The 19,071-nt window shown below is 40.9% G+C and overlaps 1 protein-coding gene and 1 pseudogene across 1 annotated transcript; both read right to left on the bottom strand.

The window, feature by feature from the left end:
* Positions 1 to 6,343: 6,343 nt before the first annotated feature.
* LOC130139531 (uncharacterized) lies at positions 6,344 to 11,570 on the bottom strand (annotated as a pseudogene).
* A 1,293-nt stretch (positions 11,571 to 12,863) lies between these two features.
* LOC115674157 (indole-3-acetic acid-induced protein ARG7) lies at positions 12,864 to 13,474 on the bottom strand. Its single transcript, XM_030596488.2, has one exon. The coding sequence runs from the start codon at positions 13,390 to 13,392 to the stop codon at positions 12,997 to 12,999; it is 396 nt and encodes a 131-aa protein (XP_030452348.1). The 5' UTR covers positions 13,393 to 13,474; the 3' UTR covers positions 12,864 to 12,996.
* Positions 13,475 to 19,071: the final 5,597 nt, after the last annotated feature.

The following is a 19,071-nucleotide window of genomic DNA, read 5'->3' as shown; positions in this document are numbered from 1 at the left end:
TTAGGTGTACCAACCACAAAGACAAGCAAATGCAACCAGTGAGGTTTTGACGCCTAAAAGGGCAAGGTATTCTAAAGACTCGAGGTCACCACCTTTATGGATAAGGGATTCCATCCCAATAGGCAATCAGCCTACAGTGAAAGAATATTATTCCATCTCGGTGATCAATATTATATTTAAACGATCCCATAAGCAATCGGCTCACAGTTTCGCCTAAACATATACCTCCTAAAGGTAAACCTAATTGTAGCCGGGGTTGAGCCACGGGTGGTGTGTGCTAATGGTGTAGTGCTAAAACTATTTAAATGCACGCATAGCAATTTATAATCAAACAGCACTTCTAAAGTAATCGTTTCACATTCATTCCCAACACCACCCTGCAAAACAAAGGTTAACAAAGACTACACCACTTATACCTCCCGTCTGCAAAACCATTTAACACAATTGTCAGCGGGATGTACCTGGGATCCTTGCGAGCACAAATCACAAGCGTACCGTTCTATATAGGCCTAAGTCCACTTAGAAAAGGTAATTCCCCGGTGAAGTCGCCAAGCCTATCGCGCCGCGCTATTTTTTTTCAAGATTTTCGCGCTGAGGAGGTATTTCTGTGCAAGGGTCTCTCCCAGACCATACCTCACGTGACAGCATATGGTAATTTTTTATTTGATCTAAGTTTTCAATTTTAGAGTCGCCACTAGTCATTATTGGTAGGTTGACTAGAAACCTAATCTGGGTGCGGGAGAAATACCACGATTTTACGAACCAGAGATTCTGAGTACAGGGACTTGGTTACACTAATGATCCCGAATCGAGATCCCTAATGCCCTTTCGGTACCTAAGAACGATACGATGTCTAACGTGTCACACAAGTTTCCGAGGCTTACCCACTAATCCTATCCATTCTAATTGCGAGAAAATCAATCAAGAATTAAATTCGCAATCAATGTCAATCAAACCAAATAATCCTAAATTGTCTTTAAAAATCAAAATGCACCCAAAAACATCCAAATCTTAATGAAGCCCTAAAGGCTTGTTCATTTCATGGTTTGTGTCTTTTTAGGTTTTTTAGGGGTTATAATCCCTGAATTTGAGATTTTCTAAAAATGTCACTTGGGCACTTTAAAAAATTCAAATTTCACTTTCCAAGATTGACTACAGTGTTTTTAAACCATTCTGTGAATTTTTGAAATCTTTGATTTTTTTTTCGGAAATTGAATTTCTGAGAATTTCATTAACTGAGAATTGATTTTTATGATTTTATGAAAATTTTTATGAATTTTCGAATTTCCCAATTGTTTTAGATTTTCTGAATTTTTCACATTTTTTTATTTGTATTTTCTGAATTTTTATGGATTTTCTGAAAATTTTGAATTTTTATGAATTTTCTAAATTTTCTATTTTTTTATGAATTTTCTATTTTTCTAAAACTTTTCGAATTTCTGAAAAAAAAAATTTGTATATTTTTCTGATTTTTTTATTATTTTTTTTCAATTTTTCCGTCGAGAAACGAACCGGACCGGCCCGGTTCAACCCGGTTCGGCTCAGCCGAACTGGGCGTCGCCGGCGCCGGTTGTCTTCTCCGGTGAACACGGTGCCAAAACGGCACCGTTCGGCTCCTGTTCGTTAGGGCATTACATCAAGCACCTGGTAGGCATGATTCTATATTGAACATTTTCAAGGCCGTCACTTCAAGCCAAATTCCGACGACCTTCCGGTGTGATTTTGACCATCGCAGTTGATCCATTCTCAAGTCTATATCATCTAGTGTCAATCTAACCTAATCGGAACGCCGTCGGACGTTCACCGGCCGGCGACATTCAAGTCCGAAAAAGCCTAAACCATTTCTAACAAAACTTGCATTTCCAGAATTCAAGTCATCATTCTACATCGCCCTAGCCGTCTAGATCGCTCAAAACAAATATCAAATCATCATACAAGGTAAAGGAAAGCCTACTTGAATGGCCTAGGGCCTTGACGACTCTCCGGCGAGGCATGGGAGCTCCAGCGAAATTTTCCAGAAATGGCCGACTTGGTTTTAATGCGTTTTCAATCATTCAAAGTGCAAACAAACGATGAAAATGAGATCAGAACACGTTTTAGGCATCTAAGAACTCAAATTTGTGAAAGAAAACACATGTTCAGTGAGATTGAACTCAAGTTCACTATTTCTCAAATCTGGAAAACCGTGACTGAGAGAGGATTTTACCTGTTTCGTTTAATAATCGGGTAAGGTTTTCGAGCTAATCGAAGCCCGCGGAATTGTTCCTCGTCACTTGAGCTTCAAACTGGCAAGCTTGGATTCGCCGAAGAACACCTAGTCACATCGACCGAGCTTGAGTTTCAGACCTTCACGCACAATGAGCCTTACTGAACTCAGAGAGGGAGGTCATGGCCAAGCTCTGATTTGCCAGTGCTCCGCCGTCTAGGGCTGCGCCGAACACTCAAAAGAGGACCTCTACCTTCTTCTCCTTCGAAGTTACACACTCTTTTTCTCTCTATCTCTCTCTCTATTCTCTCTGAAATTTTCTCGAACACGTTCCCTCCATAATGATCAGTTTTTTCAGCTTTTTCTTGCTCGATTTCCCGCCCAAAGTTTGTTATTTACCGACCTTGAATCGGTTGGAACGAATCTCTGGCGCCAGCTAGAAATTCTCCAGCTGGCTAACTTGATTTTCACGTGCTAAATTGCTTGGGAGAGGCTCTTGAAGTCTCGGGCACGAACTAGAATTTTCTAGGTTTTAATGCATTCTGGGCAAGTCGGGCGAAGAAGACGGGTTCTCAGGTCGGGTCGGGTTGACCCGGTCGACCCGGAAAGCCAGGTTTTGACTAAAAATTCAAATTGAGCCCAATTTCGATCGATTTTTTCAAATTAAATCCCAAAAATTGAATTCCTCATAACATTCTAAACCCAAATATGTAATTTTCCTCAATTTTTGACAAAATCATGTCCAAGATTTTCGAACTTTTGTATTCAGGTTATTAGGGTTTTGTTCAATTCGATGTCTTAATGACCTAATTAGGCAAAATTTGTGCCAAAATTGAATTACCCACATATGATTAACCCTAGAAAAGATGGTCTCATTGTTCGACAATTTCGAATTGGACACGATTCCCAATTTGGGTTCAAAATTCCGAATTTTCAATTGAATTTTGGAGATTTTTGATTTTTCTGAAAAATTGTGCAATTGGACTGACCATTATGTAATTCAAGGTCCCAGAATCATTTGTTGTGAAGACACCATGACTTAAAAATGACTAGAAAATATTTAATTGCATTTTTGGTTCAATTCGAGTTTGATTTTGCCCAATTTTGGGAAAAACACATGCCCGGTTGAAAGTTTCCAAAATTGATGGTGCATTAATGAAATTGGATTTAAAATAAGGCTAATGAATATTTTTATGGAATTTTCTAATTCCATTTGCTATTTTTCTTGATTTTCTCACTCATTTTGACTAAAAGAAAATAAAGAAAAATTCAAGAAATGATAAAAAAATTTATTTTTGGTTTAAAAATAGGTTTCTAGGCTTGGCCAAGATTCCTAGTCCTAATTTTGAGATTTTTGAAAATATGAAAAAAAAATGAGCTAAAAATCAGGTGTCAACACATCCCTCGAACGTTAACCCCCACACAACATCAGATTCAACATAAAGCAAAATGCCTTGCACACAACATCAGATTCAACATAAAGCAAATGCCTTGCACAATGTCCACCCAATGACAACGACCCCATGTCGTGATCTTCCCTCTCATGGCCCAAGGCCACAAAGTGCCCTTACTGCACCTCTCAAAGGCACTCTTTTGCAAGAACATCAAAGTGACCATCATCACAACTCCTTCAAATCCTAAATAGATCACCCAGCACTTCCCAAACTCTCCCACGATTCGTGTCATCGAAATCCCATTCCCACCCAACGGTTACGGCCTCCCGGAAGGCTGCGAAAACACCTCCCAACTTCCGTCGATGGACCTACACTTAGCCTTCCTCAATGCCACCAAGCAGCTCAAGAAGTCTTTTGAGGATGTCCTAGCGTCAATGTCAGCTTTGGAGGCCGGCCTTCCTCTATGTGACATCTCCGATTTCTTTCTCGGTTGGACCCTTGAGTCATGCCGAGCCCTCGGTGTCCCTAGGCTGGTGTTCCATGGGATGAGTGTTCTCGCAATGGCCATTTCAAAATCCTTATGCCAACACGTGCCTCACTTGAAGATCTACCTGGCATGAGGGTTCCATTCGATCTGGCGATCTCAGACGTCCCAGAGTCGATAAGGAATTGGATCTGAATGATCCGGCTTGTCGGTTATTGTGGGAAGTCGCTGAGGCCGATGTGAATAGTTGGGGTGTCATTGTCAACAGCTTTGAGGAACTAGAGAGAAGCCACATCTCATCTTTCGAGTCGTTTTATCATAACGGAGCCAAAGCTTGGTGTGTAGGTCCTCTTTTCCGGTGTGATGATGACAAGAAGCTCAAAGATTGCGAAATGCTCGACAAGTGTGATCAAACAAAGCATAGTACTAGTGCAATGCAACGGCTCACCGAGCAAGTCACGCCGGCTTCCGTACTCTACGTCTCATTCGGGACACAGGCTGATGTGGCGAACACCCAAATGGACGAAATTGCGTTCGGGTTGCAGGAATCGGGGGTTCCGTTCATATGGGTCGTACGGTCAACGACCTGGTGCGTGCCAAAAGATGTGGAAGAGGGAATGAAATCAGGTTAGGGCTTGATAGTAAGGGAATGGGTTGACCAGCGGCAGATATTGGGTCACAGGTCAATAGGCGGGTTCTTGAGCCGCTGCGGTTGGAACTCGGTTCTTGAGAGCATATCAGCGGGCGTGCCAATCTTGGCTTGGCCCATGATAGCGGAACAACCATTGAACGCGAAGCTAGTCGTAAACAGGCTTGGGGCGGGAATCGGGTTGAATTGGGCAGACGGGTCGGGACGAAGGGTGTGTGTTCCTAGGGAAGAAGTTCGTGACGGTGTGAGGGAGTTGATGGGTGGAGACAAGGGGAGGAGGGCCAGGGAAAGGGCCCAAGCCCTAGGAAGAGTGGCTAGGCGCGCATTAAAAGAAGATGGCTCGAGTCATGAATCGCTCAACAAACTAATCGATCAGCTACGTGGAGTCTCCAATGTCTCATCAAAGTTTGGAGTGTAAAATAAATTTGTAGACTCGTGAATTACTTACGAGATAGGCAAGGGCAATTATAGCGCAAGAAACACATGTAAAAGCTCCTTGCGGTTCTTTATGAGTTGGAGTCTGGATTTATACCGCTAAAGTATGGCCGATTTGATTTGTCATAACAAGATATTGCACCAACTTAACTGGGAATATTTTGGAAAAATATCTATTGTGACTTTTTTCTTTGGCAAGGCTTATCATTCAAGCATTAGATGGGTGACTAATGCCCTTATCTTTGCAAACTTCTTATGTATTCTCCTACTATCTCTCAAAATCAAAGACAAGATGAAGAAGCATTTTCTTTTTCAGTGGCTTGCTATTACATGTGTGGATTGGAATCTCAAGGAAATGCTTAGTGTGATTTTGGAAGGATGGTCTTGTTCATCGAGTTCAAGCTGAATGCCGATTTGACGAATCATGAGTTTAAGGCGGATTATGAAGAGATGCTGGCCGAGTGCACAATTTTCCCCCATTACATTCACAATTTGGGGTCATTTTGTTGCAAGTTTCTTCCACTTCAGCATCAAATGCTGAAGTCGATATATCATTCCATTTTGCCAAAATGATGATTGGTAAATTAACCTAAATATCTGAAATTTAATAGCACGTCAAAAGAAGCCAAAATACGTAGTTCGACGGTCGCAATCATACCTACCACGGCGAATTAGAATAAAAAGAATAGAGTACTTACCCTCATATGATATCATATCAAAGGCATGTCGATAACATTGTTGTTGAGAATCCAGGATTGCGGTGTCATGAATCTCGAGTATCAACATGTTCATTGATATGAATCTGTGCGGAAGATGATCGTTCTACGAAGATCTATGAGTTACGAATTGCTGACCTCAACCCCCAATCGAACCTGTGATTGGTAATATCGGTATGAACGCGACCTGTTGACGAACCTGTGTCAACCAATCCACGCTATAACGCCACGAACAAGAGAATTCGCGATCTTGCTCGATAAGTTTAATTCGATCGCCACAAGGGAGCCTTGATAAGATCTAGTCCTCAAAAGAACTCCAGAAGAAAACTTCTCTCTATAAAAAAATTATGTCCCTCCTCTTAGAAATCTATAAGCAACCTTATATAGGGTGCTAACCCTAATCCTAATCCTACTAGGATTAAAATTACAAAAATAACCTTAATTGCTAAAATTCGTCCAAAAATGGAAAAAGGCCTAAAAGTTCATCTAAACGACTCCAAATCGCTAAAAAACGTCATCAATCACTACTAAAGTAGTGAGTATTGATCAGCGGCCCGTTTCCAAGCGTCCATCCAAATTTGAGCCAATTCGGTGTTCGTCAATTCTAAGCTCCTTCGGAATTCGCTGGACCAAGAGTAATCATGTTGCGCCAAGGAGCTTCAGAATCTTCAAGTCTCGAATCCAGATTGTCTCCATTCCAAATATCTTGAACCATGATACCGACAGCTCGTTTGAATTCCTTCGCTCTCGCTCGAGTGATCGGGCCTAGCGGATAGAATAACGGGTCCCTAGCACCTCCTCCTCGATAGGGTTCGATGTCCACATCATTCCCTCCCCCGTGCAAAGGATTTGCCCTCAAATCAGCATCTGCATCAAAAAGAGTCAAATCAGAAACATTAAAAGTAGCACTAATACCATACTCACCTGGAAGGTCAAGCTTGTAAGCATTATCGTTGACTTTTTCCAACACCATAAATGGTCCATCCCCTCGCGGTAGCAATTTAGAGCGTCGCTGTTTGGGGAAACGCTCTGTGCGCATATGAACCCAAACCCAATCACCGGGTTCAAACACTACTTTCTTGCGCCCTTTGTTGGCTTGCTTTGCATACTGCTCTGTCTTAAGCTCAATATTCAGCCGTGTCTTCTCATGCAAAGTCTTCACAAATTCAGCTTTCTTAGCACCATCTAAATCCACACGCTCAGCAACAGGCAAAGGGGTTAAATCTAACGGAGTTAAGGGATTAAAACCATAGACAACCTCAAATGGTGTGAATTTAGTAGCAGAATGCACGCTCCTATTATAAGCAAACTCAACATGCGGTAAACAATCTTCCCAAGACTTAATGTTCTTTTTAATGATAGCACGCAATAATGTCCCTAAAGTCCTATTAACTACTTCAGTTTAACCATCAGTTTGTGGATGACAAGTAGTAGAGAATAAAAGTTGTGTACCTAACTTCTTCCACAATGTCTTCCAAAAGTAGCTTAGAAATTTAGTATCTCGATCAGAAACAATGAACCTAGGCATGCCATGCAAACGCACAACCTCACGAAAGAACAATTCAGCAACATTCGATGCATCATCAGATTTATGACAAGGTATAAAATGAGCCATCTTTGAAAATCGATCAACAACCACAAAAATAGAATCCTTGCCATGCTTAGACCTAGGTAATCCTAATATAAAATCCATAGAGATATCAACCCAAGGATGCGTCGGGATAGGCAAAGGTGTATACAAACCATGTGGTTTAATCGTAGACTTAGCCTGCTTACATGCGATACATCTCTCACAAACTCGTGTGACATCTCGTTTCATGTGTGGCCAAAAAAAATGTTCATGCAGCACTTCATAAGTCTTATTGATTCCAAAATGCCCCATTAAACCACCACTATGTGCCTCTCGCACTAATAACTCGCGCAAAGAGCATCTAGGCAAACACAACTTATTTTCACGAAAGAGATATCCATCATGCCTATAAAACTTTTCAAACGCAGCATGCTCACAAGCTTCAAATACTCTTCCAAAATCATCATCGTCAGCGTATAAACCTTTGATATGCTCGAAACCTAGACACTTTGCTCCTAGAGTAGTTAGAATTGCGTACCTTCGAGAAAGTGCATCGGCTACCACATTTTCCTTACCTTTTTTGTACTTGATTACATATGGAAAAGTCTCAATGAACTCCATCCATTTGGCATGTCTTTTGTTCAACTTTTGCTGTCCCCTCAAGTACTTTAAGGTCTCGTGGTCGGTGTAGATCACAAACTCCTTTGGCCACAAGTAATGTTGCCAAGTCTCCAAAGCTCGCACCAAAGCATACATCTCCTTATCGTAAGTCGGATAATTCAATGTCGCTCCGCTTAACTTCTCGCTGAAATACGCTATAGGACGTCCTCCTTGCATCAACACAGCTCCAATTCCTGTACCAGAAGCATCGCATTCTATCTCAAAAGTAGTACTGAAATTCGGTAAAGATAATAAAGGAGCATTAGTCAACTTATCCTTTAACATATTGAATGCTCTCTCTTGCTCTTCTCCCCATGTGAAACCCACGTGCTTCTTGATAATCTCGGTTAAAGGTGCGGCGATGGTGCTGAAATCTTTTACAAATCTACGATAGAAACTGGCTAAACCATGAAAGCTGCGCACCTCTCCTACTGTCTTAGGTGTCGGCCATTCACGGATTGCTTTCACCTTTTCTTCATCAACCTGTATTCCATCAGCACCAACAACAAAACCTAGAAATACTAATTTGTCAGTTACAAAACAGCACTTCTTTAGGTTAGCATATAATTGCTCAGCCCTTAAAACCTGCAAAACAGCTCGCACATGCTCAATATGGTCATCAAGGCTTCGACTATATATCAAGATATCATCAAAATAGACAACTACAAATCGACCAATAAAAGCACGCAGAACATGATTCATAAGTCGCATGAAAGTACTAGGTGCATTAGTTAAACCGAATGGCATGACTAACCACTCATACAACCCGTACTTGGTCTTAAATGCAGTTTTCCATTCATCCCCCTCTTTCATCCTAATTTGATGATAACCACTTTTCAGATCAATTTTAGTAAATATGCAAGCTCCATGCAATTCATCCAACATGTCATCTAGCCTAGGAATAGGATGTCGATACTTTACCGTTATGTTATTGATTGCTCGGCAATCAATACACATTCGCCAAGACCCATCCTTCTTTGGCACCAACAAAACAGGAACAGCACATGGGCTAAGAGACTCTCTCACATATCTTTGCTTTAGTAATTCGCTAACTTGCTGCTGAAGTTCCTTTGTCTCTTCAGGATTGCTTCGATATGCGGGTCGGTTAGGCAATGGTGCACCAGGAATCAAATCGATTTGATGCTCTATGCCTCGAATCGGTGGTAAACCTCCAGGAAGCTCATCAGGAAAGACATCTTCAAATTCCTGCAACAAAGACACGACAGAACTTGGCAAATTCGGGTCAAGTTCGTTAGTAGTAAACAGTGCCTCCTTGTACAAAAGTACAAGTATTAGTCGGTCCAGAATCAAAGCTCTCCTCACTTCACTCGATTTTGCATAGAAATTCTTTTCTCTCTTTTCTTTTCTCTCTCTTTTTCTCTCGGTTTTTACCACTCTACTCTTATCTTCCTCTCCTTTTACTTGCGTCTCAGAGTTTCTACGCAGGCCCTCAGTTTTATCACTTTTTCTCTCTCTCTCAGCCTCACGTTGTAGTTTCAATTGATCTTCATACACCTCAGTAGGTGTCATTGGCACCAATGTGTATGTCTTCTGATTCATCACCAATGAATATCGATTAGTGTACCCATCATGATGTACCTTTCGATCATACTGCCATGGCCTACCAAGTAAAAGATGCCCTGCTTGCATAGGTATAACATCACACATCACCTCATCCTTATATCGCCCTATCTCAAATGGAACTCGGACTTGTTTCGATACTTTTACTTCACCACTATCATTCAACCACTGCAATCTATATGGTCTTGGATGCTTCGTAGTCTTCATTCCCAACTTCTCCACCATGGTACAACTTGCTACATTTGTACAACTACCTCCATCAACAATCAAGCTACAAAATCTTACCATTCACCAAGCATCTTGTATGGAACAAGTTATCGCGTTGCTGGTGATGCTCCTCCTCTTTGACTTGAACACTAAGAGAACGCCTAACAACCATCAATTCACCCTTTGCTGGCATCTCAACATCACTACAATCCTCCAATGGTGGCATGTCATCATCCTCTTCCTCCCTCTCACTTTCTGATTCAACATCATCATGTCCAGTCATGATCATCACCCTCCTGTTAGGGCACTGATTTGCCAAATGACCCCTGCCCAAACACTTGAAACATTTAATATCACGAGTTTTAGTGTTAGGGTTTTCAGTTTTACCTGAAGCCGGATTCGAACCAACTTTGCCATCCTTCTCCTTCTCCTTCAAAGTTTCAGTCTTGATATTGTTTCCCTTCCAATTCGGCTTCTCGTCTCTCTTCCAATTAGACTTCCAATTCGAGCTTGAACCTCCACCACTCTTGTAATTTCGATCCAACTTCAATTGCCGCTCAACTTTGATGGCTTTGTCCACTAATTCCTCCAATTCAACGTAGTGTTGCAGCTCTACCACCCTTGCTATATCGCGGCTCAAACCACACAAAAATCGTGACATTGTGGCCTCACGGTCTTCCACCACATTAGCACGGATCATAGCAATCTCCATCTCTTTATGGTATTCTTCCACACTCCTATTACCTTGTGTGAGATTTTGCAGCTTATGGAATAAGTCTCTGTGGTAATGACTAGGTATAAAGCGCCTCCTCATCACTGCTTTCATCTCATCCCACGTTTCTATTGGTCTTTCACCATTGCGTCTCCTGGTAGTCACAAGTTGATCCCACCAAATTATAGCATAATCAAGTGAATTCAACATGCAATTTTTACCTTTTGAGCTCCGAATATCGCTGGCAATCAAATACCATCTCCATCCGTTTCTCCCATTCTAGATACGCATCAGGATCATTCTTTCCTTGAAAAGATGGAATCTTCATCTTAATGTTGCCAAGCTCATCATCTTCTCGACGTCTAAATCCTCGGCGTCCGTTTCTCCTCTCAAACCTGCCATCTCGATCATCTTCTGTATCGGATACATATGCATCATCAAATTGCCGCTGCCATCTAGGTTGTGCCCTAGGCTCCTCTCGCTGATTTTGTGGCCTCCCTCGTGATGGCTCTTGGTCATCTTCAAGTCTTGTCTCACATCTTGCAACTCGGTTGCTAAGTGCTTCAATTTGTAAACTCAATTGCTGGATGCCTGCTAGAATCGCATCATCCCTTGGATGAGTGCGATCCTCCCTTTGATTCACACTTCCCTGGCCTGAGCCTGACATTTTTTTTTTTTAAACCTGCAAGAAAATGTTAGAGATAAAAGAAATCTCACTAGTCACTCCCTCACGTTTTCCGCTCAAAGTGTTTGTCACTCCTCTCGTGTTTAACTCAATTTCGGCTTTTTCTTCCCTCAATTAGACTCACACACTCTTGCCTTTTACCTCTCGTTTCCTTCTAGCAAGCTCTTTTTTTCAGACTTGAATCCAGTCTCACAAGCTCCTCACAACAATCGATAAACCACCAAGCAAGATCAAATTCAGCAATATACCGCTCAACTCAGCAATTCAGCAAATTTTCACTAACTTCGGATTCAGATTCAATTTATGCTACTGAAATTTTTTTTTCTATTCGGTCCAACTATCAATGATAAAAACAAACGAGTCGTCCTCTTGAATTTTTTTTTTTTGGCTTTTTTTTTGCCGAATTTTTTTTTTTTGGCTTTTTTTTTTGCCGATTTTTTTTTTGGTTTTTTTTTTTTTTACGAACTCAAGTACAATATAAAAAAAAAAAACTAGGACCGAAAACCCTAAATCAAAATTGAAATCACAGCAAGAACAAATTCAGAACCCTAATTCGATTAATAACGAAACCCTAATTCTATAAACCCTAGTTTCTATAAACCCTAGATTAATGAATGAAAAGCAGTAAAAGTAGGATAACTAGATCTTGTAGAACCAGCTTTGATACCAGATGATATGAATCTGTGCGGAAGATGATCGTTCTACGAAGATCTATGAGTTACGAATTGCTGACCTCAACCCCCAATCGAACCTGTGATTGGTAATATCGGTATGAACGCGACCTGTTGACGAACCTGTGTCAACCAATCCACGCTATAACGCCACGAACAAGAGAATTCGCGATCTTGCTCGATAAGTTTAATTCGATCGCCACAAGGGAGCCTTGATAAGATCTAGTCCTCAAAAGAACTCAAGAAGAAAACTTCTCTCTATAAAAAAATTATGTCCCTCCTCTTAGAAATCTATAAGCAACCTTATATATGGTGCTAACCCTAATCCTAATCCTACTAGGATTAAAATTACAAAAATAACCTTAATTGCTAAAATTCGTCCAAAAATGGAAAAAGGCCTAAAAGTTCATCTAAACGACTCCAAATCGCTAAAAAACGTCATCAATCACTACTAAAGTAGTGAGTATTGATCAGCGGCCCGTTTCCAAGCGTCCATCCAAATTTGAGCCAATTCGGTGTTCGTCAATTCTAAACTCCTTCGGAATTCGCTGGACCAAGAGTAATCATGTTGCGCCAAGGAGCTTCAGAATCTTCGAGTCTCGAATCCAGATTGTCTCCATTCCAAATATCTTGAACCATGATACCGACAGCTTATTTGAATTCCTTCGCTCTCGCTCGAGTGATCGGGCCTAGCGGATAGAATAACGGGTCCCTAGCACCTCCTCCTCGATAGGGTTCGATGTCCACATCATTCATGGTTAGGATTCATCCCGTACGCATTGACGTCCTGTTAATATGTCCACACACCCCCAAGAGAAGCAGACCTTACCTTGCATTCGCAAAACGAAATTCACTTGTATGCGAACATGAAATTGCAGTTACTGATGAGAGAGAATTACGCGACATTACATATTACAAGCGCACATATTCTACATAGTGTACAACATACATACATATATATATGGTAGCTACACAAATCAATTGAATCTCTCAAAAATCTCATCGCCGCCGTTGCTGTCGCCACAGTCAGAAACAGAGACTGCAGCATTGACGCTCGTGGGGAGACGCGGCGCAGCGAACGACGTCCACGAACATCTTCTCGTCGCAGGGGATGCAGAGCTTGGAATCAGCACTATAGTCGTACTCTTCTTGAGCTCGATCCAAGAGCGCTCTGAAGAGCGGGTGACCCAAGACTTTGACCTTGATCACGAACCGCTTGTGATCGTCTCCAACGTAGACCACCAAGTGACCCTTTGGGACGTCTCTGGGGATGAAGCCATTGTCGTCTGCGTGATGCGTGGTTGGCCAAAACACCCACTGGAGAGAGCAACTCTCGCAGGCTGAGGAAGAAGAAGAGATGGTGTTTCTGGCCAGTTTGCTCCACCTTTTCAGGGACGACCTCAGGAAATGTTTCGCCTTCATGGTCTTTCCCGATATTTCTGTTGATGACTGGAGATTGGGAGAGGGAGAGGGAGAGGGAGAGAGATGGGTCGTAGTACGAAAGAGTAAGGCTTTAAATAAATGATGGAGTGGAAGGAAGAGCTAAGACCTTGGAGCATTAAATGGTTGGCATGATGCACAGCTAGGCTGCTAGTGAAGCGGTGATTTCAGTTGGTCAGTGAAAAGGGCCAAAAAGAAAGAGTGGGTCTAAAGTGGTGGGACAAGATGGCTAGTACACACCGCTATTTGTGAAGTTCTGATAAACCTGACAGAGATCATAACCCAACATTCTTCACGTATAGTGGATGATAGCGAATCCTATCATTGCCGTTTTGATCGATAGCTTTAGGGTTTCCAAGATGCATGGCTGATAATTTATTGTTTTAGAAGTTTGGATTCTGAATATTGTGAAAGACTTTAATTAAATGATTAATTATTAACTTGTTTAAATTTTTGTTTATGGTCTATCAAATCATTTAGGCTCCTTTGCTTCGCAGAAAACATTTTTTGATATTTGATTTGCTTAGGAAAATAAATCAATGAAAAATATATTCCTAGTCATGTTTAAATTCAAGAAAATGATTTCCTTTTTAAAAAATCGAAAATCAATTTTCAAAATATGACTACGTATCAGTACTTGGACTCGAAACTCTACGCTTGGGCACGGAAACCCCAATGTTCATTTCCTACGTCTAAGACCAAGTCTCCGGCGCCCGGACCTAAGTCCATCAAGGTCAAACTTCGGACCCCAGTGCTTGTGCCCAGATCTCTAGTCCACTTCCAAGTCCATCAAGGCTGAGTCTGGAACCCCAATGCCCAAGCCCCTGACGCCTACGATCGGGTCCATCAAGGCCATCCATGACACCCTGGCCTGGGTCCACAAAGGTAGAGCATGGGATCCTGGTATCGAAGCTTGGACCCCCAATACCTAGGCCCAAATCCACAAAGGTCGTGCCTGAATCCACAGAGGCAATGCTCAGATCCATCAAGACGGGACCTGGGAAGCCAATGCCTGTGCTTGGGTCCATCGAGGCCAAGCCCGAGACTCAGGTGCCCATGCCTTGATCTTCAAGCGCCCGAGTTGGGGTACATCGAGGCCGAACCGAGGACTCTAGTGCTTGTACTCGGTTCCTCGATTACCTATGCGTAAATTTCTAACACCCAAATATTGTATGTCTACTTATGAAAATCAAATCAGATTTTTCACACCAAACGACAGAAAATATTTTCCAGTTCATTTTCAGGTTTCGGATGATTTCCTAAAAATTATTTTCCAGAAATGTCACATTTTTCGTAAAACAAACGGAGCCTTAATATACCAATTTAGTATAATACGCTTAATGTAATTAGGATTACTCAATGTTATGAGTGTGTTCAAACAAACTAAGCAATCTTGTCATCGAACGATGTTAATTATTCATTTTTTGTCGTGCTTTGGTTTGAAGTCTATCATGGTTAGCCAAGACCATTACGACTAGAATACAAATATGCTATATCAAACATATATATAAACGTGGAAAAGCTCGATCTTTACCTATGATATCATGATATATATTAAAATATTTGGTTTGGCCAATCTCTGCTGACACACTGAGATTGGCGTCCACATACATTAGTTAAAGCTCCAGTTACGGGAAGAGAAGTAGCATGGTCAAGTGCTTGAACGTTTTTAGTCCATCCCTTAAACGCACTGACTTTTCTCTTGCTACGAATGATATATCGAGTACTTTCCCTAGTGGTAATTATTCATTCTCTTCGAGTTGCCCTGTGTTTGGTGGCTCGTCTCACGTATTTGTGTTGGAGAGTTGCGCTACGATACGAAAGTGTACGAACATGCATTTTGCATGATTTTATAAACCATATTAATAAAAGATAGGTGAGATTCGATGCGAAGACGTACAACTTCTGGGGGACACTTTAAAGAGAGGGAGGTGGTTTGATCAGAGCTATTGGGGGGATCTCTCCCTCTCTCTCTCTCTCTCTCTCTCTCTCTCTCTCTCTCTCTCTCTAAGTGAAGACCCCACAAGTTGATTGTCCAGAAGAGATAAGATTATAAATAAGGGAGAAGATATGGGAATGGGATAAACTTTCTCGGAGATACACGCGAGTTATATGGAGTCATAATTGGATATTGTAAAATATATCGACTTTTGGTTATAGGGAGAGAGATTTTATTCGGATATACACTTCTTATATGCCAAATATGCTCAAGCAACTTGTTCAGTCAGCAACACCAAGTCACACAACGGCATAGAAGTCATTATTTGACTGAAGCTATGTAGAGTCGATACCTTATCATAAATTCTTTGAACAGCTTTGAATCAGATGGCAATAAACTAGTAAACATTGTTGTGTGGAGCTACTATGTCTATGCGCAATAGTTATCGCGTGAAGCAAGCACGTGCGCTCAATTGCACATAGTATTACCATACCAATTGATAATATGATCCAATATTCAGTTTATTATTACCCACATTAATTAATTTCATTAACATTTTATTGTCCGCATTAAGCTGCGTGAAAACTATGGTGATCGCCAATTTTAAGATAACTATCTTGATAGAAGACTTTATCTATAAAGGTGCAATGGGAATATAAATAGGTCTAAGGCAAAACTCCTCAGGATACAGAAAAACATACCATCAATGTTGAGAAGACAATTGGCTAGAAGTACTCATTTACCGATCATTCAAGTCTCTGTGTATCTGGTTTTCGACTTCATCAATGGTTAGAGGTTAGTATAAAAATTTTCACGTTTGTGCATTCGATTCTGATTATGTATGGTTTTTGTTCGTCCATCAATAATCGGAATCTTCAATCTTTCACTAATCTTCTAACATGATCATCCGGTGGCACTTATTGGATTTACAAGTGGGTCATCGAATTCCGCTTTTGGATGCACATCATTTGTGTAATGATATGTTGCCTTGGAGTAGTTTTTTTTAGTTAATTATAGGTACCGATGGAATACATATAACTACTACACAAATCTCAAAATATGTGTGATTGTTAGGTCGTTATTAACTTGGAGAGTTCATGCCTGCACACCTATTTCGAAAAGGTTACATTCAGAAGGCATCGAATCTATCTTACCACCCATACATTCCATATATACATCCTTGATTCCCCCTTGTTAACACCTAAATTTTAGCTAATTATTTAATAATTTATTGCATAGAAAATTAGGGATTGACCCCGGCCCCCGGCAAAAATAATTTTCATTAAATTGCATATAGTTTTTAGGTGCATTTCATTGTATATAGATAAATTCATTAAAAAAAGGCATTTAATTTGACTAATGGTGGATTAAGGTTCTGAGCTTAATTGAATTATATGGATTGAGTTCATGAGGAAGGGGAAATTTCGGCCATGCCATGAAATGTGTCGGTGGCAAAAAATTTCAAGGCAAAGTACAAGGTTTTAGCTTTAATTGAGATGAGTTTAGCCCATAGGATTAGGGATGAAATTATTAAGAGTTTTGAGCTTAATTGAGCCCATAAGCAAGATTGAACTTGGACAGCACCTTGCCTTGGTCGAAATCCACTAGAGAGGGGAAGCTTTATTAAGTTTAGTTTAGTCAAAGTTAGCCCATTAAAATTTAATTAATGAAAGGCTTTGGGTTATTAGAGCCCATTGCATTAATAAGGCCTACATCAAGCCCGTATAATCAAGTTTACACTTAGGTTTTCACTATATAAAGACATCAAGTCTCACAAATTAAGGGGGGTGGGAATCTCAAAATTAGAGCACACATTATAGGAAGGTACCCACGAAAATCCCCAAACTGGCACACTTATAACAAATTTACCCCAAACTAAATTTTTTATCACGAAAAACCCTAAACTGGTACACTCATGACAAATTTACCTCCAAACTAATTTTTTGACCACCAAAAATCTCAAACTTCTACATTTGTAATAAATTTATCCTCCGTTAATTTCCGTTAAATTAGATTAATACCACGAAAAATCACAAACTAATACACCTGTGACAAACAGACGGTAAACCCCAAACTAACGGAAACTATCATGGAGTAAATTTGTCGCAGATGTACCAATTTGGGATTTTTCGCGGTCAAAAAATTAATTTAGGGTAAATTTTTCACAAGTGTATTAGTTTAGGGCTTTTAGTGGTATTAACCCTTATAGGAATACATGAGTATAGAAAAAAAAAAAAAGGGAGAAAAGAGGCACGGCGCGGCAAAGCCTTATCACGAATGCAACCTTGCCGGAGCTGTCGTTCCCCTCCAAGTTTCAGCCGGTGATGACGAAGCAGCCTTTCTGAGCGCTAACAACGAGCCCATCTTCCAGCTGCAAGTCATCGTGAGCAGCCGAGCTTCCTCCATCGATGCTGACCCTGCTAGTGCTCTTCACCATCGAGCTGCTCCTGCACCGTGACAACCATAGCATAGCCGCTGAACCTCCTGCCTCGACGAAGTTGCTGTGCGGAGAATCTCGCCAGTTCTGCCTGGCCGAGGAAGTCCCATCCGTGATTATCTGCTGCTCCTGGTTCCACCATCCATACCACCTGCTTGGAACCTTCAACAACGCTGCTACCTGGCCCTCTACGAAGCTTCTGCCGTCGCTGTTCCCCGAACCGAGAAGTCCCTGTATCAAGCGGCGACAAGTACTTGCTGTCCCAAGCCTGCATCGAGTCCTCCCTATACTGACCCTAAGCGAGTCTACTGCACTACTACCACGAGCCTTACAGCGTTATGCCTGGCCGTGATCTATGATAGCCCAGTCGAGCCAAGTCCTCTTGCTCTGTTTCCTCTGCTTTGCATATTTCTATTAAGTTAACTAAGAGGCGGCCAAAGCCGAGCCATCACTGAGACACCAGCCAATCCGAGACCTCCACTGGCAAGCTACCATCGCAGATGTCCTTGAGCATGCACCACCGCCGGCCACCACTATGAGCTGTCTGTCGATCCTCAAATCGAAAACTAAATCTTCAAACTAAGTAATTATCTAGTCCAAAATCAATTTGAAAATTTTAACACCTATGTTGTCGATATTGCAATCTGACCGAATATCTTAAGATCTTAGGCATATCTAATTAGGATTATTCTTAATTTGATAATGTGCACATGATCAGTAATTCGATCTAGGATAAGGTGTTGGTTTCATTTTTCACCAAATTTGAGTTGATTGGATGGTGTTTGAATATTTAATGCTTTTCATTTCTAATTTGGTGATTATCTCTTGCCATGAATGTTTATCTATGTTTGATTTTTTTTCTTATCCAAAAAATATCAAAATAGATTATACAAGATCAGGATAGATATCATATATTAGTATATATTCTAGATAAGATTAGATTTGATTTTCTAGATGGACTTTCTGGATGGATTGGTTTCTGGAAGCTTAAGATAAGTTTCCAGTTTAAACTAGGATCTGGCTTGGTTTATTTCCTAGTTTGAATTGGATAATATCTAGCATTAGATAATTTATTTTCATTAATTATTAATAACGAATTTTAATAAAAAATCCAAAAAATAAACAATTGCATGTCACATATATTTAGTCGCATCATCCATGCATCACTATTTGTCGTGTCATCAATGCCATGTCATCTTGCTACGTCTTGACACGTCATTGCCATGTCATACATGTCATCAATTCCATGTCATTTAGTAATTGCATGTTTAGGGTCATCTAATAC

The sequence above is a fragment of the Syzygium oleosum genome, unplaced genomic scaffold, assembly GCF_021117445.2.
Source record: "Syzygium oleosum isolate NSW1041296 unplaced genomic scaffold, Sole_v2.1 Sole_v2.12, whole genome shotgun sequence".
NCBI lineage: Eukaryota > Viridiplantae > Streptophyta > Magnoliopsida > Myrtales > Myrtaceae > Syzygium > Syzygium oleosum.
Note: the sequence above shows the minus strand (reverse complement) of the source record. Positions and strands in the feature narration are given on the sequence as shown.